The sequence below is a fragment of the Rattus norvegicus genome, chromosome 4, assembly GCF_036323735.1.
Source record: "Rattus norvegicus strain BN/NHsdMcwi chromosome 4, GRCr8, whole genome shotgun sequence".
In the NCBI taxonomy this organism is placed as follows: Eukaryota; Metazoa; Chordata; class Mammalia; order Rodentia; family Muridae; genus Rattus; species Rattus norvegicus.
In genome coordinates, this window is record NC_086022.1 from 126,408,362 (window position 1) to 126,433,576 (window position 25,215).

Below are 25,215 nucleotides of genomic sequence, written 5' to 3' on the forward strand. Positions count from 1 at the left end.
ACCCAGTGGGGATGAGATTAGCTGAAATGCCCAACAAAGGGGAGGGAGAACCTGTAGAGACCATATCCAGAGGTTAGGCATGGCCCCTGTTGGGGAATGGGGCCACACACTTATCTCCAAAATTTTAACCCAAAATTGCTCCTGTCTAAAGGAAATAGGGGGACAAAGTGTGGAGCAGGGACTGAAGGAAAGGCCATCCAGAAACTGTTCCACTTGGGGATCCAGCCCACATATGGACACCAAACCCAGACACTATTGCTGATGCCAAGAATTGCTTGCTGATAGGAACCTGGTATAGCTGTCACCTGAGAGGCTCTGCCAGAGCCTGACAAATACAGATGCTTGCAGCCAACCATTGGCCTGAGCATGGAGATTCCAATGGAGGAGTTAGAGAAAGGACAAAAGGAGCTGAAGAGGTTTGCAACCCCATAGGAAGAACAACAATATCAACCAACCAGAGCCCCCCACCCCCACCCCCAAGAGCTCCCAGGGACTAAACCACCAACCAAAGAGTATACATGGAGTGATCCATGGCTCCAGACGCATATGTAGCAGAGGATGGCCTTATCTGGCATCAGTGAGAGGAGAGGCCCTTGGTCCTGTGAAGGCTTGATGTCCTGGTATAGAGAATGCCAGGTTGGGGAGGTGGGAGGGAGTGGGTGGGTAGGTGAGCACTCTCACAGAAGCAGGGGGAGGAGTGATAGAGGGTTTGTGGAGTAGAAACTGAGAAAGGGGATAACATTTGAAATGTGAATAAATAAAATATCCAATAACAAACAAACAAACAAACAAAGATTTGATCTGCCTGGGTTACAGGGAGGGGTACTGTGGGACCATAAAAGGCACCCTGGTTCCTGGTTGAGCTAAGGCTTGAAACCCCAGATACCCTGAAGGGATGGTAAGCGTTTCACCTGTTCTCAGGTAACCAGGCCCCTGTCACTTGCCACAGTCCCCCATAGATTTGTGACCATCAGCCATGTAAGGGCAACGTTCCAAGCCCCTCCACAGGTAGAGGACATGACCACAGGTCACATAGACTCAAGACAGATCTCCATTATAATGAGGTACCTACAGGCCTGGAGGCTTAGCCAATAAGCTTTCCTTCCCAGACCCTCCTCCCTGCAAAAGGTATTTAATTTCAGGCCCATTCTGAGAAGTGGGGTATGGTTTTACTCATCCACTTTCCGCCATGACAATAAACGTCTTAAAACCATGGACTGCCTTTTTGCATTGGGATCCGCTGTGGGGGGAGCCATGGAGAAGGCCTTTGCCCACAGAGCCACGGTTTAACCTCCCATAGATGGTCTCCCTGCTTTCCCAGCCTCTATAGTGGATGCCAAGCCAACCATCAAGCCTGAAGTCACCAAGGCAAAGACTTTCCCCCAGTCCCCCCCACCCAGTCCCCCCAGGGACCAGCCAGAGCTCCCCTAGCCCCCATGAGTCCCCGCTCTGTTCTCAGCTCTTCTGCGGCATCCAGTGGTGCTTGGGTGTCTGCCTAGGTGTCCGAGAGCCTGAGAACCAGACAGCCCTAGCTTGGTCACATGGTTAAGGGAACTGGCTGCTCTTCCAGAGGTCCTGAGTTTGATTCCCAGCAACCACATAGTGGCCCACAGCCATCTATAATGTGATCTGCTGCCCTCTTCTGGCATGCAGGTATGTATGCAGATAGAGTACTATAGACGTTAAAAAAAGTAAATCTTTAAAATGGTATCGAGACTGTAATGGTATCAGTTTATTTTTGTGGCCATGAGCCGAAGGTCTCAATTCCTTATTGGCTGTTGGCAGAAGTTCCTTCCCATACAGAAGTCTCCACAAAACTGCTCGGGTGTCTTCACAACATGGAAACTGGCTTTTTCGAGGCTGAGTTATTCAAGAGAAAGAAGGAAGGATGACCTGATGACTTTAATACCACAATCTCTAATTAAATTTCTCAAATTAAACTTATGGCCATGGAACTAGGAGTTACCATACCTAATGTAAAGGGAGTGTCAGAGCATATGGACATATTTAAAACCCGTGCTGTAGGGAGTATCTTGAATCTCATAGCACTGTAGGTGAGCCCATTCATGTGGGAGCGGAGTAAAAGCTTACACGATGTACAGGTTCACCCTCTTCTTGGTTCCCACAAGCTCTGGGAGAGTCCTGACCTTGTTCTACAGGGGAAAAGGGATAAGAAAAAGACAAAGAGGGATAGAGACAGGGCAGAAGGAAGGAGTATGAATATGGGGTATGCCAGTTATTCCTAGCTTGTGGCTTCCCTAAATATATCAAGAACAGAGTTGGATTAATTGCCAAATTAGCACCCCCCTATCATTTTTCTCCAAATTCTTCTTAGCCATCGGTGTGACCAAAAGACACACAAGCTTCCCTCCATTCTTCTTTAGTACTTCTTTATTCCCCTTAAGCAGGACTGATGTTTCTAGGAGCCAAATAATCTATCATTTTTCTCCTGGGGACTCCAGAGAGAATTGATAACATTTAACTCTACTTCTAAAGGCTAAGGCAGAAGAGCTAACATACATGATATAAATAGTTTCTAATCGATACCCAGCTATTATTAGAACTGATATTTATCTAGATAGTTTGTGTGGTAATGCATTTGCTATATTTTACTTTCTATTTCTTCTCCCATCTCCTCTCCAGCATTTGTGTTTCTTTGTTTCTACTTTTCCTTCCTTCCTTCCTTCCTTCCTTCCTTCCTTCCTTCCTTCCTTCCTTCCTTCCTTCCTTCCTTCCTTCCAAGACAGTGTTTCTTTGTGTAGACCTGGTTGCCCCGGAACTAGCTCTGTAGACCAGACTGGCCTTTAACTTGCAGAAATTCACCTGTCTCTGACTATCGAGATTAAAGGCATGAACCAACACCACTGACCATTTGTTTTGTTTTTAAAACTTTTTATTGGTTCTTTGTGAATTTCACATCATGACCTGCAATGCCACTTATTTCCCCCACCCCTCATTTCCACCCTCCACCCTTGCAACTTTCCCTGACAACAGAGGGAATAAAAGCTCATTGTAGAAGTTGTAGAGTGTCAGTGTGTCAGTGTGTCCCACACCATTCCCTTTTGTTTCACTTCTTTGCTTGCAAGTGTTCACAGCAATGACCACTGTTCTGGTAAGAGGTCTCTGGTTTCTGCGGTGCAATCAATACTGGATCCCCAGTGGGACTCCTCTCAGATATCTGGTGTGGTTTGCCCTGGAGTAACCTGTATTTTGATGCTAATTCCACTGCCCCAAGGACAGCTGCCTAGTCACCTACTCAGGAATCAGCTGATTTCACCAAAACCTCCCCATTGAATTTGTAAAATACAGGTGAGGGGCAGGTACAAGATAGAAGGAAGCCTGTCATTGGAGGAGAAGGAAGGATGGATGGGAGAGAAGTTTGAAGAAAGAGGAGGAGACTGGAACGAAAAGGAAGGGAGACTGGAGGGAGAGAGAAAAGCCATGGCAGGACAAATGGAGGCTGACGTAAAGATCTCGCTCTGTGTAATTACAGGTTGTTATCAATGTTCTTAAGAGATGGATGGTACTGGGCTTTGTATGTTTAAGTGGGCAATTATATCTTATCAATTGGCTCTAAGATTATTGTGTTGTGTGTTCTTTTATGTGAGGGTTTGAGTGTAAGAATGGCGGCTGGAGACACTGGGCCGCCGAGGCAGAGTTGGGATGTGTTTCTGCAGAGATATCTAGCAGATATCTTGGGACACCGCGGTGCAGACCCAGCAAGGTAAAAGACAACAATACTTTTTTTTATTTTTATATTTGTACAATAACAGATATCCTGCTGTTACCTATTGCAGTGGCTATTCCTGGTTGTCAACATGACTACATTTGGAATGAACTACAATCCAGAATTGGAAGGCTCACCTTTGATCCTGATCTTGAGGCTGGGAGATGAAAGTTCCTGACCTGGATCTTGGTATGGAGATCTTAAGGCAGAGTGGCTGTGAATCCCAGGAGCCTAAGACAAGGAGATTTCCGGGTTCAAGGTCATCTGGGACAAAGCAAGTCCCAGATCCAGGCGTGGTGGTACACACCTTTAATCTGGGACACACCTACATAAGGACATTGGAAGAAGGAAGAGTCTCTCTTTTTTGCCTACCTGCCTTGTGGGACTGAGCCATCACTAGATCCTTGGACTTCCAGTCACAGCTGCTGCTGATCATTGTTGGGGAGTTGGACTACAGACTGAAAGCCACCAACAAATTCTCTTACTATATAGAGACTACCTATAAGTTCTGTGACTCTAGAGAACCCTGACTAAGACACCTGTGTCATGGAGATCCTGTAGGTTTGGATCTGCAGGACCAGCCCCTTCATGCACTCCAGCAGTTCATCGATGGGGTAGATGTTGGGGTGGGCCAACTCAAATCCCTGGATCTGGGCCTAAGAGGTATCTGAACCAGTCAACCCACCAACTCTCTTGCACTCACACCACCATGGCAAGCTCTCCTGCCCTGCCCTGCCCCAGCTGGCCCATCAAAAGCAGAGCCAGCTTTCCCACTCATATGCCCTCTGGATTGGCTCATCTGCACCCATCACCAGGGTCAGCTCTACTACACTGGTGCAGGGCCCACTCTCCTGAGTGCTGCAGCTAGTGAAGGTCAGGGCCAGCTCTCCTGCTCTCACAAACCCAGGGCCAGGTTTCTTGCCTTCTGCAGGAGAGGAAGAGGGTATCTTTCCCTTGTCCATGCCACCACTTGGGAGATGAGTGGCAGGCCAAGCACTCCCAAGCTTATACCGTTGGGGTTGGCTCATCTGCCACTCATGCAACCAGGGCCATCTCTACTATGCTTCCTGGATGACATTTGGGGCCCACTCTCTTAAGTTCTGCAGCTGACTAGGGGTGGGATCAGCACTCTTGCTCTCATGCCCCCAGGATCAGAGTTCTCCCACAATCCCCAGGTGAGGGTTGAGGTCAGTTCTGCACAACCTTCAGACATCAATATGTCTCCAGGCAGCAGCCCAGACCAGGGACATCTGCCTGGCATTTGGTTGTAACAGACCCCCCACCCTCCCCTTCTGCAGGGTCTTAGACCCCACTATGGTTCCACGCGGCATCCCGGGCTACTCACATCAGGTTGTTCCTCACTACCCTCAAGTCTCCAGTTCTGCCTCTCTTTGCTGTGCTCACAGTCTTCTGTTTCTGTTTCTCTTCCATTTCCCCACCACTTACTTGCTCCATTCAGTGGCACCTGGAGTTTCTGAGTATCTGAGGTCATCTCAGGAAGGGTCTCAGGAGTGCTATACCCTGCCTGTACATTATGGCACCAGGCAGGGATCATCTCAGGTATGGTCTGCCTCTCCAGGCTTGTACAATGAGGGACTAGTTCCCTGTACAACAGGCAAGCCCCCTGTCCCAGCCCCATGGTGCCAGACTGGTAGTTATCATGGGGTTTGGTCCTCACCTGGGTTGCTCTCATGATGCCATGAAGGGGTGGTATGCCTCAGGCTCACTCCAGCTGGGGTCTGGTGGGGTTTGTCTCACCTGTTCACTCCTTGTTGGACTGGTGGTTGTTTCAGGCTAGCTCCCTGTCCAACTTCCCTGGCACAAATCTGGTGGTTACCTTTTTTTCAGGGAGCATTAGGCCATTTATTCAGATATTCTGAGGTCAGGCCTCATCTGTACTGGCACAAATGACACAGCAGTCACACCTGCAATGCCTCTAGGGGCAGGGATTTTTTTTTTTAACTTCTTCCTTAATGATAGCCATTTTGTTGGGGTAAAATCTAATCGCATGATAGGTAAGGTGTTGAATATTTATTTTTTTATTTATTTACTGGTCACTAGTATTTTATTTGAGAACCATCTGTTCATTTCATTAGCTTATTTATTGATTGGTTTTGAAAGTTGTTTATATATTCTTTATATCAATCCTCTGACGGATATATATCAAGGAAAGATTTTATCCCCTAGGCTTTTTCTTCCTTCTGAGTTCTTCTTTGTTATGCAGAAGCTTTTTAACTTCGTGTAGCACCATTTGTTGATCTGGTTCTGTTTCCTGAGCCACCAGAGACCTTTTCAGGAATTCCTTCATATGCCTGCATGCTGAAATGTTTTCTCATCAGTGTCCATATTTCAGGTTTTACATCAGGGTCAAGGATCCAGCATGGACCCGTGGATCCAGGTTGAACTGACTTGTGGACTGCGTGAGAGACAGGAATCTAGTTTCATTTTTCTGTATGTGGATAAGACAGTTTACTCAATACTATTTGCTTTAGGGCCTGTCTCTTCTACAGTGTATGTTTTTGGCATTTTCGTGAAACAACAACATCAGGAGACAATGCCATATAGTTGTCATTCTGGGTCATCTAGCCTGTTCCCTTGACCTATGTGACCTCTGCCATATGGTAGTGTAGTTTGAAATTACAACATTGTTCTTTTTGCTCCAGATTGCTTTGTCTACCTAGACTCTAGGTAGGTAGGTCCTAGAGTCTTTGTGATTTTATATAAAATGTATAGGAATTTATATAAAATATATAAATTATAATATCTATATTATGAGTAATTATATATAAATTGTGTTTTCCGTTTTAATGAAGGGTGGCATTGAAATTTTGACTGATAGTGTATGAGGTTCTTGTGAACACTATGAACAGACATTGGTTTGTATTAACTGTGGTAGAAGAGGCTAGCTAGACACTGCTCCTTTAAAACTTGCCATGCTGACAGTGTTTTATTTGGGTTAATTAGTAACTACTACCTTTTGTTGTCTGAATGGCTTCTAGTGAGGAAATGGTGTCTAGAAATGAAGTCACTGCATCTTAATTGAATGTTAGAGACATGTTTGGTATCTTCTTGACCTCATGGACTTCCCCAAAGGTGTGGCCAGCCAACTGTATATTTGTGCCAGACTGCAACAAATGTGCACACTGAGAACCATGAGCGCCCTCCTGGGTCTTTTAATTTACCACTGAAAAGCCCAATTTAGACTTTGCATTTCAGAAAAGAAACCAAATGTTATCGAGAGCAGAGCTGATGTCAGCAGTCTTTTCTAGGCAAGGAAGGAGCATGATATTTTCTCTGCCTCTTCTCTTTCCATGCAGATGATTCTTGCATATAATCCCAGATGATGGTTTTCCACTGTGCATGCTCAACTTTAGGGCTTCATAGGTCAGATAATACAGTGCATAAAGGAAGGTCAGGCCAAATGGCAACCTGGTGGACCATTGTTAAAAGTTCGATTTCCACTAATGCCCAACAATAGGACAAGAGCTATCTTTCAAAATGAAAATAATTGTCTATAGATGATGGGAAAGTTTTGCTTCTAATCATAAGGGTTCCTGCTGTGATCTACCAATGCAGACCCACCAGAGCTCCAAACAGCATCCCTGTCTGCCACTGATACTCCAAGTACCATCGGATCTGCTGGATCATATGGTCCAATGGCAGAGCAGCCTGCACAGCAGTCTGGACCTGTTGAAGAGCCTTCTTCCTTTCCAGGCAACACTTATAGCTAGTAGATTTCTGAGTCACTTAGTATATGGCTGGAGTAACACAGCCATGCAAGGAATGTGCTGTCTCCAGAATCCAGATAGGTCCACTAAACATTGTGCTTCTTTTTTTGATGGAGTTTGGGGTCAGGTGTAGTAACTTATCTTTCACTTTAGAAGGAATACATCTGCATGCCCCACACCACTGGATCACTAAGGACTTCACCTACTCCACAGTAGAAGGCCTGTGGAGTTTGGTTGGATTTATTTCCCACCAATATGTGGGCTGGTGTAATACCTTGCGGAGGAGACAAGTGATCAAGGTCCCTTCAAACTAAGTTATGGCGCAGGGCTGAAGATTTAATATACCCTTGAGGTAAGACCATAAGTTATACTGCTGGTGTTGCCAGCTGAAAGCAGATTGTTTCTTATGATCCCTAGGGAAAAGTATAGGGGAAAAAAACATTGACCAGAATAATAACTGCATACGAATACCAGGAGATGGATGAATCTGCTAAGTAAGAAAACTACATTTGTCACAGCCGCAACTGGAGTCCCTTCTTGGTTAATTTTGTAGATAGTTAACTGTCACTTTCGTTGATCCATCTAGCTTCTACACAGGACAAATAGAGTTAAAGGGAAATGTGGCAGGAATCCACCCCCCCCCCCAAGACCTTAATGGTGGTGCTAATTTCTCTAATACTTCTAGGGATGAGATACTGGTCTTGGTTCACTATTTTTCCCATTAAAGGTGACACCCAGAGCATCTATTTGACCTTTCCAATAATAACAAACCTTCATTCCACAGCTCAGGAAACCATGTGGGGATTCTGTCAACTTCTAAGTGTATCTAGCACAGTTATACGTTCTAAAACTGGCGAAATAACCACTGAGGTCAAGGTTCCATTGGCTCCGTTGTGGGTCAGATTAGCTAGGCTAGCCAAAATCCCATCAATCTCTTGAACTCCATAAGCCTCTACTTTACCTGGAAGGGCTAAAGCGCTTTCTGGGGTCTGTTGGAATCACTGTCAGTTTAGAACCACTATCCAATAGCGACCAAATATTATCCCCCACTCCCCTAATGTGCAGTTTCCCTAGTAAAAGGCCATAGGTCTCTCTCGGCCTTTTGTATTGTAAAAGTCTTTTCTCAGGAAAACGTCTTTCACTTCATTCAAAGGGTTCTGAATTTGGGAATTGGCTAAATGTGGAAATTGGTTGATGGGCTGTGATTCCCTATTCATTCAACACAACACAGGCTTAAAAATTTGTTCTAGTGGTTTCCTGGATATGCAGATCAAACAGAAACCAAGTAGGCTTCTTATCCATTTTGTTCTAGGAAACCCCACAATTGATCAGCCAGTCCCAAAGATACATATGAGTCACACTGTTTTAAACATGTGCCTGTGCAAATGCATCCCGTGCTCCTCTCACTCCTCCTCAAATGGATGGCCTGTTTTTATTGTTACACATGTATAAATATAGTCTGTTGAGTCCATTTAGTGTGCTGTATGTGTTTGTGACTGTACATTGTTTGAACTGGATAACCAAAAAGGAGATTCAACCCGGGGACTGGCTACCTCGCTCTCTCTCAGTAGTCATCAGTTGCCCATGGTTCTTTGTCTAGGAGTGGACTCTATGATATTTCTCTTTTGTGTTAGCCTGTCTGTGGATACCATCATTGTTCAGGTATTGTTTAGACAGCCATATTGATAAGGAGTTATGGGTGAATATTTTCTGTCATTTCTAGGAAACACAATCTCACAGCAGACTTCCTAGTTTTCTGGTTCTAACAATCTCTCCACTCCTTCATTCACAACATTCCCTGAGCCTTAGGACAGGAGTTGTATTGTAGATGTGTTTGGTGGGGTTGAGTTCTACATGATCCACAGGTCTCTGCACTCAACATGGTATAGGTTTCTATAATGGTCTCCATTTGCTGTAAAGGAAATCTTGTTTTGCTGAGGGGCGAGAGCTACACTTACAAGTAGGTATGAGTTTTAGAATGCAGTGATTTATTGACTGTTGTCTAGCAATGTGATTGTGGTAGGTTCTCATCTAAAACTATGAACTCACTTGCCCCATGTAATTGCCTGGAATTATAGTACCAGACATGATTTCCCTCCTGTTGAGTGGGCCTTATGTCTACTTAGACATCTACCTGTTGGTTACCACCAAGGCTTGAATGTCACTGCTACACTGTTAGTGATGTCTTGCCGTTCTGATCATTTTGGTCACAGTGACATCTCCCTTGGCAGCTTATGTAGCACTTTCTGGTAGTGTGAGCTACACTGCAGGGAGAGAAGGCTTTTAGGTTAGATCCAATTGGAATCTTCTGCATACTGTGTCTAAAGTGTGCCGCGTCATCACAAACAGGACTTCCTTCAACCTCTGGAAGGCAACCAAGGGCAACAGTAAAAAGCTTACATTGTTGTAAGAGCCACTAGGACTGCTCTGGCTAACAACTCTTGGTTGGTTTTCCATGCCTACTACTAGGGTTTTTGTTAGTCTATTTTTCTTGTGGGGAGTCATAGACTCTGTTACCTCAAGTTGTATAGCTTCAATATCTATATTGAAGAATTAATATACCCTTGAGGTAAAACTGCAAGGTATTCTGCTGCACTGTAACTTCGTGTAGGTTTGGAACCCAAGGTAGAGTATGATGGAACAAAGGGAACGCCTTCGAGAATCAGCGTTCTTTCTCTGTTTTCTGTGCACAGTAGCATCAGTAATGTTTGCCAGCTGCCATCATGATGTCACGATGCCATCAGCAAGCGCCTAAAAGTCATGGGGCCAAGGACTGTGGATGGAAATATGGTGCCAAAATAAACGTCCCCCTCATTAAATCTATTTATTATAGGGGCGCAAAGGAAATAAATATACACATTTCCTGACATAGTTTCTGCTTTGTCTATTATTGTTTACAAGTCATTCCCTAAAAAATAATCACAGTCTCTAAGTTAGAGTACACTATACTCTACTACGTAAACATCTGTAATGGCTTTCTTGCCATTGGAAAAGACTCCAAGACCTAAAAAAATGCCCAAGTTGTTGGAGTGATTTGGCCACTCTCCTCTGTTTCTACAATTCCTCTGCAACTACCCACACTGGGACCCCCATCCTCTCTACACCCACACTAGGACCTCCCCCATCTTTGCTGCACCCACACTGGTGCTCCCATCCTTACTATTCCCTGTCTCACGCCACCCATACTGCAGTGCTCCACCTTGCTTGCTCTGGAGTGCTCCTCTTTGTACTATATGGTGCTCTTCTCAGCTCCCCCAACACCACCCTCCGTGTTCTAGCCATCTAGTGTTCTCTTCCCGATCTGTTCACATTGGTGCTGTCCTGGGCGTTCCCTACCTGGTGGGATCCTAGGCTCTCCCCATACCATGCTATCCTTGTTCTACCCACATGGGCATCATTTCCCCGACTTGGATGCTGTGACTGCTCCTCTGTGTACAGCAGATTCACCTTTGAGCTCTCTGTCCCTAACAGACTGATTTCTCTGTGTGTCCGCTATCATATTATATACCCTGAGAGGCCTCACTTGACATTTCTACCAGAACCTTCCCAATTCCATCCCTCTTAGGCTCTCCATTCTCATTTCTGAGTTCCCATAGGACAGGATACTATGTTGCTGTGTGTGTCCTAGAATTCCTGATGGCCAGCTTTCCCATATACACTTATAGGCAGGGCAGACACACTCTTTTCTGTGTTTGACAATCACCTTAATTTCTAGGAGATGGCAGACCCTCTAAGTTGTCACTGACTGAGTCTCTAAATGGAACGATTTTCTTTGGCCCTAAGGGACTTGAACTTGAACAAGTTTAGGGGATGTGAGACTCAGCCAATGTGTATAATTCTCTCTCTCTAAACCTAGCACAAAGTTATGAACCTAGAATTACGTTATGTCATGCCCAGGCAGTCATTTAGCTACGCACAATGGCACACACTTTCCTTCTTTTTATATAGAATGGTCTCTCCAAGTCTTTCAAGCTCAGCTGTTCTGTGCTGGGAGATAAATGTCAAGTGGCTGTTCCCTCATCATTCAGTGAGTTAGGTTCATAAATCAAACATGAACAATGAAGCATTTACTGGCACAGGGGGAGAATATGAGAGCTAGCGCTCGTGTTGTAAAACAAAACCAAAGACAATCATAAAATACTGTCTTTTAACTCTCTGCCTCAAAAATGAAAGAAGAAAGCTCCAACTCGTCCTTGCTGGGAAGAACTCAAAGTTCAAGATGAGAAAGCCACTCTCAGGGTTGTAGTGTGTCATCCCCAGGGTACAAACTGAAGGTGAATGTGGCACATGCTTACGGATGGGCTGGAGCTTCAGGCAGAGGACACAGCAAGAAGCTTATCAGTTCCTGAGCTTTTGCTTCCTGAGCTGTGTGCATGGCACATTGCATGTTGGCTCTGATGTATGCAGAGAGATAGAGAAGACTAGAGGATCCTCTCACTGCCTGTATTGCTGCCATTGACTTTCCCCCCTTCTAATCAGAATAGGATCCTAGAATTTAGGGGAACACTGTCCTGATGAACTCTAGTAAGGTGCTAGAGAATGGGAAGGCCAGATGCAAGGTCCTGATGGCAGGTGTCAACCCTAGGATGAACCACACGTGGACATCATGCTTCTCCTTCTTGGGATACTCTAGATACAGCATTCTGTAGCTTCACCCTAGAGGTTAATCAGTTTATATGCAGATGCACTGTAAAAATGTGTCATCAGTTGAAAGTCCTATCCTAATTAGAACAAAGTTACTTTCTCTAGGGCTATACATGAAACACACAAGCACGGGGATGGGTCTGTCACTGTTTGAGTAAGGCACTGTAGTTTTCTTGAGCACAAAGTCCAGGCTAAACAATTATTGTGTGTGCTTGTAAGTGGGCAATAGAAAAGCAGAGAGGACCAGATCTATCAGGGAGATGCAGAGAGGGATGCCCAGCTCTGATTTCAGATTTGGTGAACCATAAAGTTAGAAAGTGGAGGAGCCTGTGTGCCCCTTGACTTCTCCCTGCACCTTAGGTCCAGGGTTACTGAAGTTCAGTGCCCAGGCCTCAGCCGGGGAACTCTCTGGTCTTGGCAAAGAACAATGAAGGCCCCTTCTCTATCAGTTAACAGTTTGAATGCAGTTCTCTCATTATTATGCTTGTTCTTTACTCGAAGCAAGAAGCTTCCAATGGCCGCCATGGGTCATACATAAACACATGTACAAAGCAGGGATGGGAACAAGAAGCAGAAGGGGGAGCAACCTCCATGAAGGCGGCAGGGTAAGACCTGGTGATCCCTGATGCTTTGGCTCCCCAGCATCGGGAGATCTTGTTTCCTTCCACAGTTCCTGTACAGTTTGTTCTATTCAAAGAAACTTATTTCCCACTCTAAGGACTTTATGTACGGATGCCAGCCTGTGAGGTTGGAACCTGTTCCTACTCTGAACTATTGTGTCCCACACTTGGCCTCAATATTAAAAACAAGTCACTTACAAAATATTTTGCATGGCATCAGTTTTTTTTTTTTTAATAAAGAGTCAGGAAGTCAAGGAAAGAGGGCTGCTCTGATGAAGTTTGTTGTTGCAAAAACCGTGGTTTGGAGGCATGGGTGTCCTGAGAAAGGCTGAGTGTTCTCAAAACACTCAGTGGCTGCTGGGAGGTCACCCACCACCCCAGCTCCTGAGGCTTGTATTCACAGCTGTGTGGGGACACTGCAGTGAGGAGAAGAGAAGCTTCACGTGTGTCTAACAGCTCTGAGGAGCTTTGCTGCCTTGAGTGATCTCAGATGGTACAATAGGAGTGGCCTGGGCATGGGGGGTAGGAGCCTTTCATTTTCTAGAGTCTTTGAGCAGGTGCAGTGAAACTCAGGATGACTGAAGCATTTCTCTGGGGACAGAGAACCTCTTGAAAACACTCACTCTTTGAACTGGCTGGAGGTGTGCTTACAGAAGCAACAGGAAACAGACCCAGGCATTGGCCAAGCGACTGTAGAAGGAAACACCTTTCTTTAGAGTGAGGTTGGAGGTTCTCAAGATAAGGGTGGAGGAGACTCAATTCAATGGGAACCAAGGGAGAAGAGGACTTCCAAGGAGGGCCTCACTATGGGCAAGTAAGACTGGTTGGTTAGGAGCCGAGGCTCCAGACAGTGTGGTTTGTTAAGTGGGCTCATTGCTCATCCATGGGTTAACTCAGATGATTAGATAAAGCAAATTCTAGGCTTGGAAAAAGACATGAAAAAGCAGAGCAGCCCCCAGTGAGACTGGTGATTCACCCAACTTACTGTGTGTCCTGTCTGTCACCTTAGAGTAACATCCACTGAGGGAACTCAGTAATCATCTGAGCAGTGAGTATGCCGCCTATGGAGCTCAGCTCTGAGATTTTCTTCCATGGCTCCTGCTGTTCTATGGAGGGGGGAGTCTTCCTTCACCTTTCAAGAGGCACCTATGGGTGACTCACAAACTCAATACGATTTTTAAAATATTTTGCACAGTCATTTTGATCGTTTAATTAGTTCTTTTAAACCCTGGATTCATCAGGCACTTACTTGTAAATTCAATGTGGGTACTGTAAGTGAGCACCTCCTTGGTGCTTCTAGTCCATAGGTTATATTTTTACAGGGCCAAACACACAGCTGCAGGCTCTAATTAAGGGGTAATTTTTTATCCCAATCAAAGCAACTAAGCTAACCAATCAACCCATGTCTCCAAAGCCCTGGTCCCATCAGCCCTCAGAATTCCTGATCATTTGATGACATCCTTGGCTGTATCTTGTAGTGTTGAAGGGAACTTGCAAGAACAGTTGGTATTGATCGCCATGTGTTAGTCGAGCAGGTCAGATTATGTGTTAGTACAAAGTTTCCTCTGGATTTTTCAGTTTAACATGACAAATGATTCTTTAAAAAAGTAACTCTTTTTATGCGGAAACACAGTGACTCAGGGATCCATTTGCTTCTAGGCAACGACTGGACATCCGGACATGGACTTTTAGTTCATTATGACTTCAGGTGAGAGACAGAGACAAACAGGTAGACTGAACACTGCTTTTCTTTACCAATCACAGAATCCTGCAAGGGAGCAAAACCTGGGTACAGGAGTTGGGACACATAGGTGTTTGGTGGGCAACAAACACGACCAGTATAAAAAAATCTTCACATCCTGGTTCAGTAAGAATGGAGAAACAATGTAGAGAAGTTGATAGGATTAATGAATAAATGGACCACTTTGTTTTCTCAGTCTTTGTCTGATAATACTTTTGAAAGGAAAGGACAATAGTTCATTTTCCTTCTGCACTGGGGAAATTTACTATTGACTTTGGTGTGTATCCATATTTCTTTGACCTCCCCCCACTCCCACAGGTCAATCTTACGATGCTTACATTCAGGTAACAAGATCTGTTTTCCACTTGATACAGGACATAAAAGATTCTGGATGGCAGGACAAATGGACAGTCTTATGGTCTACAGAACGTTGGCAGCATTTTCCAAAATAATAACATTTGCTCTCTCTAAATCTTTTTGTTATTGAGTAGAAGGCATCATTATTCTCTCTCTGTCTCTTTCTCTCTGTCTCTCTCTCTGTCTGTCTGTCTGTCTGTCTGTCTGTCTCTCTCTCTCTCTCTCTCTCTCTCTCTCTCACACACACACACACACACACACACACACACACACACAGTTTCTGCCATTAAGGCTTCAGGAAACCATGTGTAGCATGCAGCTCATTTCTAATTCAGTACAGAGTCCTATTTCCCACTAAGTGCGCCCTGATTCTGTCCTTGCTTGCCTAGGCACATTTTCCAATAAACAATGACACTGTAATTAGCACTAGGCCCATGAAGGAAGGATGTTAAAATATGATAATTTATTCCATTTGCTAATATAAACTTATTTCTCAGTAACATTTTCCCAATCCATATGGATTTGATTATTCTTAAATCTTCACTTCTTTAATGATGGTTCTTTCATTATATTATAAATCATCTGATTATGATTCAGGGCCATGAACTCTTGATTTTTGCTTTCTGCATTTGCAGTTGATAGCACTTGAAATGCCAGTGACTTCATTATGGAGTCCAAGGCACTATTACTCCTTTAAATTGGAAAACACTGTTATCTAGCTAGAATTCCTACATACTAATAACAGACCAAAAAAGAAATTAGAACAATACCATTCACAACACACACACACACACACACACACACACACACACACACACAGACAGAGGTACACATACATAAAATAAAAGAAAAACCAATCAACTGTCCTATCAAACAAACAAAAGTCCAACTTATTTCTAATTCAGTAGAGAGCCCTATTCTCCACTAAGTGCACTCTGATTCTGTCCTTGGTCCTTGCTTGCTTAGGGACTTTTTCCAGTAAATAATGATGCTGTAATCAGCACTAGGCTATCCGCCCTCACCCCTCCAAAGGAAGTGGTCTGCAGTGGCCCAGGGATGGGCAGCAGTCGCTTCTACATTTGCTAACTTTGGAACCTGTTTAACTCCCAGAAACAACCAATGACAGAGCATGTGACCAGGGCAGCCAATCAACTGGTGCTAACCATGCAGAATGAGCAATCATGAACCAATAGGACATGGACAGAGGGTATAAAGGCTCTCCCCAATTCTGCAATATACTAATCTATTTTCACTTCTTTGTTGTTGATTCTGCTGTGCTTTCTTACCCTTTACCCCCAAGAACCATCCCAAGGGGCAGAGGCTAGGGCAACAGAAGGGTTAATACTGTGATTATAACCATCTTTCCAAAAGCAATCTATAGATTGCTGGACAGGAAATTATTTGTCTTATTTTACAATATGGTTTCTTTTCTACTATTATTGTCACATTCACATTTCAGTGTGTAGTAAACTTGCTATTCTGCTCTAGCCCTCTTGGTTACTGGGACTGCAAGTTTTTTTCCCATCCATCTTTATTAAATTGGGTATTTCTTATTTACATTTCAATTGTTATTCCCTTTCCCAGTTTCCAGGCCAACATTCCTCTAACCCCTCCCTTTCCCCTTCTATATTAGTGTTCCCCTTCCCATCCTCCCCCCATTACTGCCCTCCCCCCAACAATCACATTCACTGGGGGTTCAGTCTTGGCAGGACCCAGGGCTTCCCCTTCCACAGTGCTCTTACTAGGCTATTCATTGCTACCTATGCGATTGGACCCCAGGGTCAGTCCATGTATAGTCTTTGGGTATTGGCTTAGTCCCTGGAAGCTCTGGTTGGTTGGCATTGTTGTTCATATGTGGTATTGAGGCCCTTCAAGCTCTTTCAGTCCTTTCCCTGAATCCTTCAACGGGGGTCCCATTCTCAGTTTCGTGGTTTGCTGCTGGCATTCGCCTGTGTATTTGCTGTATTCTGGCTGTGTCTCTCAGGAGAGATCCACATCTGGTTCCTATCAGCCTGCACTTCTTTGCTTCATCAATCTTATCTAGTTTGGTGGCTGTATATATGGGCCACATGTGGGGCAGGCTCTGAATGGGTGTTCCTTCAGTCTGTTCTAAACTTTGCCTCCCTATCCCCTCCCCAGGGTATTCTTGTTCCCCTTTTAAAGAAGGAATGAAGCATCCGCATTTTGGTCATCCTTCTTGAGTTTCATGTATTCTGTGCATTTAGGGTAATTTGAGCATTTGGGCTAATATCCACTTATCAATGGGTGCATACTATGTGTGTTTTGTTTTGTTTTTTACAGTCATAGGAAAAATAGTCTAAAAAAGTTACACGGAGTCATCAAAAGCAAAGACAGACCCAAAGAAAAAGAACATTGTGGGTGGTATCACTATAACTGATTTCAGATTATACCATAGAGCCACAGATACAAAAATGGCATGGCACCAGTACAGAAACAAACATGGTTAATGGCAGAGAGTTGATGACATAGTTATAAGTTCACACAACTACTGTTACCTGATTTTTGAGAAAGGCACACAAAAGTTTATACTGGGGAAAAAATAGTATCTTTAAAAAAATAGTGCAGGAAATACCAGCTGTTCATTTGAATTAGTTTCTACAGTATACAAAGAACACAAGACACTAGACATTAAGGAATTTAAAAAAAATTAAAGATGGGCTAAAGAACTGAGCAGAAAAATTTCAAAAGAAGAAATGAAAATGGCTGGGAAACATTTTAAAATGTGCCCTAACATCCTTAGCCATCAGGCAAATAAAAATTAAAACAACTTTCAGATTCCATCTCAGCCCAATCAGAATAGCCATCCCCAAGAACACAAATGACTACAGATGTTGGTGTGGATGTGGCAAAGGGAAACTCCAAACACTCTCAGGTGGTAGCTCAGGCTAGGGTTAGACATCTATCTTGTGAGTCCATCCCATTTGAACCACAGGCATGTTTGCTAATAGCTACTAATGTAGCTACTTTTGGGTATCAGTCTAGAGGTTAAACTAGAAATAGGCCTACATACCACTACATCACCTATCCCATCCCAGGGCATAGACCAAACAACTTTCTCTCTTACTGCAGAGACATTTGTACATATTCACTGTTGGTCTATTTATGAAAGCCAGAGAATGGAATCAATCTAGATGTACACCACAGATGAATGGATAAGAAAATTGTGGTATATATGCACAGTGGAATACTACTCAGCTAAAGAAAAATGAAATCATGACATTTGTAGATAAATAGATGGAACTGGACAAATTATACCAAGTGATGTAACCCAGACCCCAAACACCGCATGTTGTCTCTAACCAATTTCTGATTGGATTTGAATCCCACGAGAAGGAATTTTATGCCTGGTACTGTAACCTGGTCAAAAACCCATGACTGGGGAAGTCCCAGGTCCTAGGGTAGGAGCTGCTCTCATTATTTTGATGGATGATCATTTTGTTAAATTAGACTCAAGTTCTGCTGAAAATATCTGCCTCTGACACACATGCTTTTTCTTGGCCTTTTCCCTAAGGCCAAGTCCACTCCTCAAATCTGGACCGTGAGTGAGGATTGAGAAGGATGACAACATTCCTTTTATTCAAATTTTATTGGAAGTTTACAAATGTATTCCAGAATCAGTAAAACATCATATCCACTTTACAGGGCACGGATCTCAAGCAAAGAGTTCAGAACAGTCTCTGGCAGATCCCACGCCAAAAGCCCGTGACAGGCCTTCTTAACAAACAGCTTGACACTTGACAGATAACACAGACTCCAGCCTGCTTCGCCTTCTTGGGCCCTCTGAGGTTTTGTTTATGCATGTGGAATTAAATAGGATCTGAGCAAAGCAACTCTGCAGGAACAAACGAGTTTAGGGAGAATAAATGCTGGCCTACTTTGCTGAAGACTACAGGAGAGTCACTGGTCTTATGTTGTTAGCTCAGGGTCAGGATTAAACCAGAATACTTTATTGAAAACTATGGGAACCAACTAGATAAACACAAGAAGCGGTCATATTGGCAAGTAACCTCCCAAAATTTAGAAACATTTGGTTGGTGACCTATTGAACCCCCATGGCCAAATGCCTAGACCATGAAGGTTTTCTTAGAAATTGCTCGAGATAGAACTAGACATCTATCTTGTGAGTTTATCACATCTGAACCACAGAGATGTCTGTTAATAGCACATGACCTTCCAACCTCCTTTTTATTCCTCTGAGGGAGGCTGGTTTTGGAAGCAGGAAATAAATTTATATCAGAGTAATAGCTTCCGATAGTCGTGCTCTATAGGGGTGTTGTGTTGACTGGGCTTCTAATATGAGAAAACAGAAAAATAAATCAATTCTTCCTCCATCCTGACCTTCTTGGCGTCTGGATGGTCGTACACACATACTCTGGGGTGAACCACTGACAAGAAGGCAAAGGTCTCATTCCTATTTCCTGTATGCTCAAAGAAATGTACTTTCCAAAAGGTGATAATGTGCAACTGCCTTCTAGATCAGTAATAGAAGCCTGTGGAACAGGATCTGCCTGAAGGTGCCAGGCAGGGGCCAGGAACAACTCTGTTTGCATGCGACATTCAGGCCACTGGCTCAGTTTTCTATTTCCCTTGGTCATAGGTGGATCTTTGTGAGGCACAGCGTCTGGTCTCTGTTAGGCGAATGCAGAGAACACTCTGCTTTGGAATTTAAGTGTCCTGTGTCCCTCTAATATGGACTGGGATGAGAAAACAGACTCTTAGCTGACTTCTGCAAAGTGAGCAGGAGCTGCTCACATAACTGGCAAAGACCCTGAGCACGAAGAAGTAGGCCAAAGGGAGCCTTGTTTGGCCTAAGAGGTCAGCTTCCTGTAGCTTCCACAGTGTGGGAAGGAATGGGGGGGTCTCCCAATTCTTGGTTTTGGATGCTTCCTATATGTCTGGTGTACTCCTTTCCCAGGGAATCAGGAAAGAGTCAGCTTATGAATAAGATCTGTCATAAGACAGAGGAGACCGGCTCTAGTCAATCAGCCCTGGCTTGTTGGAGTTTTGTGAAGATACCTGGGATGAGAGTCTGCTCTCCTTGGAAAGTGCAGTAATCCACTGCTTGTCATCCACTAAGGTGGCAGGTAGAGCACACATAGAAAGTGCTACATTCATGCCACCATGGCTCCACCTGATGAAAGATGGCCAACTAGGTCATAGGAAGTAGGAACTCCTAGAAGGGGCGCACAGAACGCCATCTTCCTACAGCTCTGTAGGGGGAGCCTTCTGTAGGAAAAGACTGTGACTTTTCCTATTAGAAAACTCCAATCTGTTCAGACAGCTGCTTAGACGGTAAATGAGGGTTTCAAACAACCAACACCAGCAATTCTCCTTTAGGTATGTTAAAAACCAGGAAATGAGGTCCGATTTTCCTCACCCCATTGACCTTCACACTCATGGTAGAGAATCTAGAACTACACAGGACAGAAGGGCGGGTCTCTGAAGGCCACGATGGATGCTGGAAGCTACCGCACTTCAGCATGAACCCTTTTTGCAGGACCAAAGGTGGGATGTGCACTCAGAAACTTTCAATGATGTACACGCTCCTTGGCCCGGAGAAGGGGGCTGGCTTAGCTGGTGCTGGATCTGGCAGCAGTGTGACACGAACTGAACTCTAGAGCTGTAGTTCTAAATAGAAGTCAGCCCAATAAGAGGAGAGATGGGAAAAAATAGCCAAATCATCAGAGACGAGAAAGGGGAGAAAGATGGCTCTTCTGAAAGCCAGTCTGCAGAAGATAAAACAACGACCTAGGGGAACTGAGTACAGGCCTGACTCCTCAGGGAAACTTGGCTGGTAGCAGGTAAGGGATATACTAGAAGAATCAGGGAGGACCCTAAATTCTCACCTCAGAAAAGAATGCACTTGAATTTTGGGAATGAGATTCCGGGTGTTAAATCTCTTAAGTTGTTACTTCAAGGTAGAGAAATTCTAGTTTACTGTCACAACATGGGCAGTAGCTTTAAGGACCTACTACCATTGTGAGGACCTGGCCTTCCTCAGGTGACATTCTCTGTAGGGCACCTGGCTGCTTTTAGAATGGGAAGCAATCTTCAGTGGTTCGACAGAAGGGGATGATCTTGCTGGTGGACCGTTTGACCCTGAAGCCTGTATCTCATTATATTTTAAGTTTTGGTTAGAAAGAGCTTGAATGTTCTCTGGACAGCTAGACTCGATGTAACTTAAGCAGTTTCTATATTGCTTTCTTCTTTGGGCTGAGGGCTGGTCAAAAACATATCTGGGAAACGTAAGAGGTACTCTGCCAAGGACAGAGTGAGAAAACGACTTCCAGTGGGGAAATTTTGTTCGTTGGATTTGGGGCCAGAGAGGATACATGGTTTCAACCATTTGCTAAGTGATCTACGCTCCCCTCTTTTCTTTTCCCAATAGCGCCTTTCTAATTCTCACCAATCAACAGACTCAATGCTCCAAATTGGACTCACCCAATGTCTACCAGAAACCTGCCACCCGAGTGGCACGGTGCTGCATATTTATCTCTTAAACAGTTTGTCAAGCAGCTTTATTAACTTACTGTACAAACGTAATAGAGTTAATTCTCCAGAGGCTTGGATAATTAATGAAACACTTAGATATGAAGATAGCATGCGGAAAACAGCCACAACCAACATTTGCATTGCTTCTTTAAAAAAAAAGTCAGTGACAATGACAAATGTGGTATTAATACCTATAAAGCAAATCATTTTAATACATCCTGGATGGGGTATCATCACCATATCCTTTACAGCCTCCCTCGACCCCAGACCCATTTAGCATGGTGTCTGAAAAGCCACTCTTCCCATTCTCTCCATTAAAAAAAAAACCCTAGAAAATGTTAAGTACTATACTGAAAAGAGACCATGCTCGCCATCACGGCAAATGGCCACTGAGACACACTGTGCATAAGGGGACAGCACATCTCACAAAAGGTGGGTCCTCCGATGGATTTTTGCCACAATCCACTGAGGAGAGGGAGAAAATGGACCAAGAGCAAGGGCTTCATTTTTTTTTTTTTTTAAAAACTGAAGCGAGGCAAGAAGGTTTTTTTTTTTCACTATATATTTATCTCACCTGCAATGAAATGTCTTCTTTAAGCAAACTTACTCTTGAGCCTTTCTGTCTGACCAACAGTCCTCAAAGTTCAAAATGGAAATCTCTCTTGCCACAAGGTCTGTTTTTCCATGTTGTTACCTATCATCTCAGCAGCTTGACCCTCCAGGGTAAGAAGCCGGCCCCTGTGGTGACTAAGCTTGTCAGATTGGATTCTCTCTAAAGCACTGGGGACTAGTCAAGGTGACTGTCACCTCTATTTCTTCCTAAAAGTTCTTTCTCCCTGACTTTCCTTCATATTCCCCCTTTCAGCATCTACCTGCTTTTAGTTTTCAAATCCCCTTGTATAATGTGCACCAACCCAGTGCACCCAGAGCCCCTCCCCACCCCAGCATCTTCTTGTCCCTCAGTGCTAAACGTTGACGCTCATTTGCTATGAGGACAAACAGTTGTCAGGCTAAGGCAGCAGCTCCGTCTGCCTTGGAAGAAGAAAGCAGAAAATACAATCCAGGAAACATGAGCACCAAACAGTTCCACACTCAAAACAAGGCCATGCTGACACATACACCGGCACCGCTCACAGTCACTGCGACTACCCCTGAGGGACAGATCGACATTAAGCAACTTCAAGGTTCCAAACAAGGATGGCATTTCTCACAGAACTGGACTGACACTGGTTGTCATCTAATCAGCAAAAGCGACATTTGCAATAAAAAAAAAATTTAAAAGAAAAAAAAACCCTACTTACTTTGTAGAGAATAAATTCTACTGAGGGTGGGAGTGAACTTAAAGACGGACCTTTAGATGAACTAGAGCATAGAATGCCTTGGGTAGGATAGTTAAAATTTTCTTTTTCAGCCACAAAAAGCCAAATTGAATATACTCCTTTGAAAACAGTCTCACTGACATGTAACAGATTTGTATAGAAAGAAAACCAAACCAAATCAAAACAAACAACAAACACCAGGTGGTCCTGGGCCACCGTTTACTATCACTCGAAGGTACTGGTGGACAGGCATGCAAGTCCCCACTGAATCCTACGATATAGAAATTCTGTTGTTATTACAAAATACAAAAATATTTTATCAGAACTCTCATTTACATTGCATTTACAATGAACATGTAAATAACTTAGTCTGGGGTCCTGGCTAATAAAGTATTTACTGGAAAAGGGATCCTAAAAGGAAGAGAACCAGAAAGAATATAAGTGAGCAGGTTACAGTGTGTCATCTGGTTAATGGCCACTCCACCTTGGAAAGGACATGACCTACCCTGGCCTCCACAGCCTGTGTTTCCAAAGTGAAATGTGCAAATCATATTTAACACGTCCCAAACTGTGACACCAAGTGTATCTACCAAGTCAACCTGCAGCCTTGCCTCCCTCAACTGAGAGCATTCTCCATCTCTCCTCCATGAACCATCCCCAAGAGCACTTGAGAATTCACAACAGTGCACGTTTCTGAGTTTACATTCTTAGCTCCCATCTCCCCGATTCCCCAACCACCATCACATTACGAAATGATACAGTTTTTGCTCTTCTGTCTTTTCCTGCTGTGCAACTGTCCTCTGCCACCTAAGGTGGAGGATTTGGGGACACCGTAAGAGCTGTACTTGTGCAGGAGCTCATCACTTGTGACATATCGTAGGCGGGCTGGCTGGGGGATGGGTTCTCCTAGGAAGTAGCCCTCATTGTCGGACTCTGAAGAGGAGGAGCAGGTGGAGCACCAATCATACTCCGTGAAGTAGGGTCCCCATCGTTCCCCAAAGGCATTCTGCAAAGCCAGGTCTGACACAGTCCTGGGACACTGGCTGTACAGATCCCGCCGGGAACCCTGCCCCATGCTCTCCTGAAAACTGCGTTGGCGCACGAACTGGTCATAGTCCTCCCTGGCTCTCAGAGGGGGCCTATCCTTCAACCGAGCGATGACTTCCCGCTCGCTGGCTAGGTGCAGGGCGTTGTCTGAACGTGAGCGTCGGGACCTCCTGGACCGGTGAGGGCGGAAGCGGCGGTTGTCATCCCTGGAAGTAGTTCTCCTCCGGGTGCGCTCACTCATGGGCTGGATGTGAACACCTTCCTGCCCTGGTAGCTTGCTGCTCGCTATGCCGCCATCAAAATCAAAGCTCTGGTGCATCCTTCCATGGGACTGTAGGTCCCTGTACCCCAGGGGGTTGCTGAGCTGGTGAAGGTTTCCCTCCATCTCCTGGTACTGTTGCGCAGACAGTAGGCTGCGGACAGACTCTGCGCTCCTGAATTGCATTGAGGAGTTGAGAGTGCCCATGTTGCTCAGCTTTTCCGAGACATTCATTCCAGAGTCTTTGCTGAGGTCAGGCATGGAAAACCGGGATAGGTGCTCCTGGCGCTTGGCACCACCTTCAGCAGACAGGCCTGCAAGACCGGGGTTAGAGAAGAGGGCCATATGGTTAATACAAATGTACAGGGATTGGGGGAGGGATGTCAATACTATTTTCAATCTGGGGTCTCTTTGGGTGAAATATGGCTGTGAAATACTTCACAAAGGCTCTCACGATGCCTACATGGTATGGAGTAAACTTCATAGAGAAGGTATATGCTTCAAATTATCAACAGACATGTGTGCCTTCCTAGTTGCTAATTTCTTATTAATAAAGGTTCATTGAGCATCCTACAAATATTTCACATCACCAAATCTTTCCGCTGCATCTTCAATTCTAACCATGCTCTAGAAGCTCTGTAGGACAGATGATAGCTATCTGGCCAGTAACTGGCCAGGCCTAAGCTGTTTCTTACTAAGGTAAGCCTCGACTCTCACTCTGATGTACTGCACCAGTCTGCATCTTTGCTGGCCTGAAGCAGTTTCCTGCTTGGTTTGTTTTCCTAGGTGGCAGGTAGCTGTCCATCTCAAATGGCTTGGGTACTTAGTGACTCCCTAGGTAGATAAAAAGAGATACTTATTCTCTTGGCTTGGTCAGGATTATAAGCAACTCTTCAGCAGTCAGAGGATGTGAATTGTGCCTGGGACATTCCTCTATCCCGAAAGAGGTGCCTTGGAAAATAAGGCACTGACTTTAATCACTGCCTAAGAGCTGGTACCCAAGAAATGGGTAGCTATTCCTGACGTGCTTTCACATTGTAAAGGATGAGACACAAACCATTCTGAAGATGGTGGGGGGGGATGTGCACTCTATGGAGATGCTCCTTATCACAAAGGAAAACTTTGGCCATGTTCTCATTCCTGGACATTGACTGCAATAAACCATTATTACCCCACCGCTGATTATCCAGGCCTCCCAGTGGGATCCAATATGTCCTCCCACCCCCAACAGACCTAAATCAATGTTTCAAGCCCTTAAGA

The 25,215-nt window shown here is 44.5% G+C and overlaps 1 protein-coding gene across 5 annotated transcripts in view; it reads right to left on the reverse strand.

Moving 5' to 3' along the window:
• Positions 1-18,405: 18,405 nt before the first annotated feature.
• The window catches only part of Prickle2 (prickle planar cell polarity protein 2), a 345,220-nt gene continuing 338,410 nt past the window's right edge, over positions 18,406-25,215 (reverse strand). For 3 of the 5 annotated variants that reach the window (NM_001107876.2, NM_001415880.1, NM_001415881.1), the window contains 1 exon segment: positions 18,410-24,269. In NM_001107876.2, the coding sequence (NP_001101346.1) occupies positions 23,395-24,269 (875 nt within the window). In that variant the 3' untranslated portion in view covers positions 18,410-23,394. 5 annotated transcript variants of the gene reach the window in all.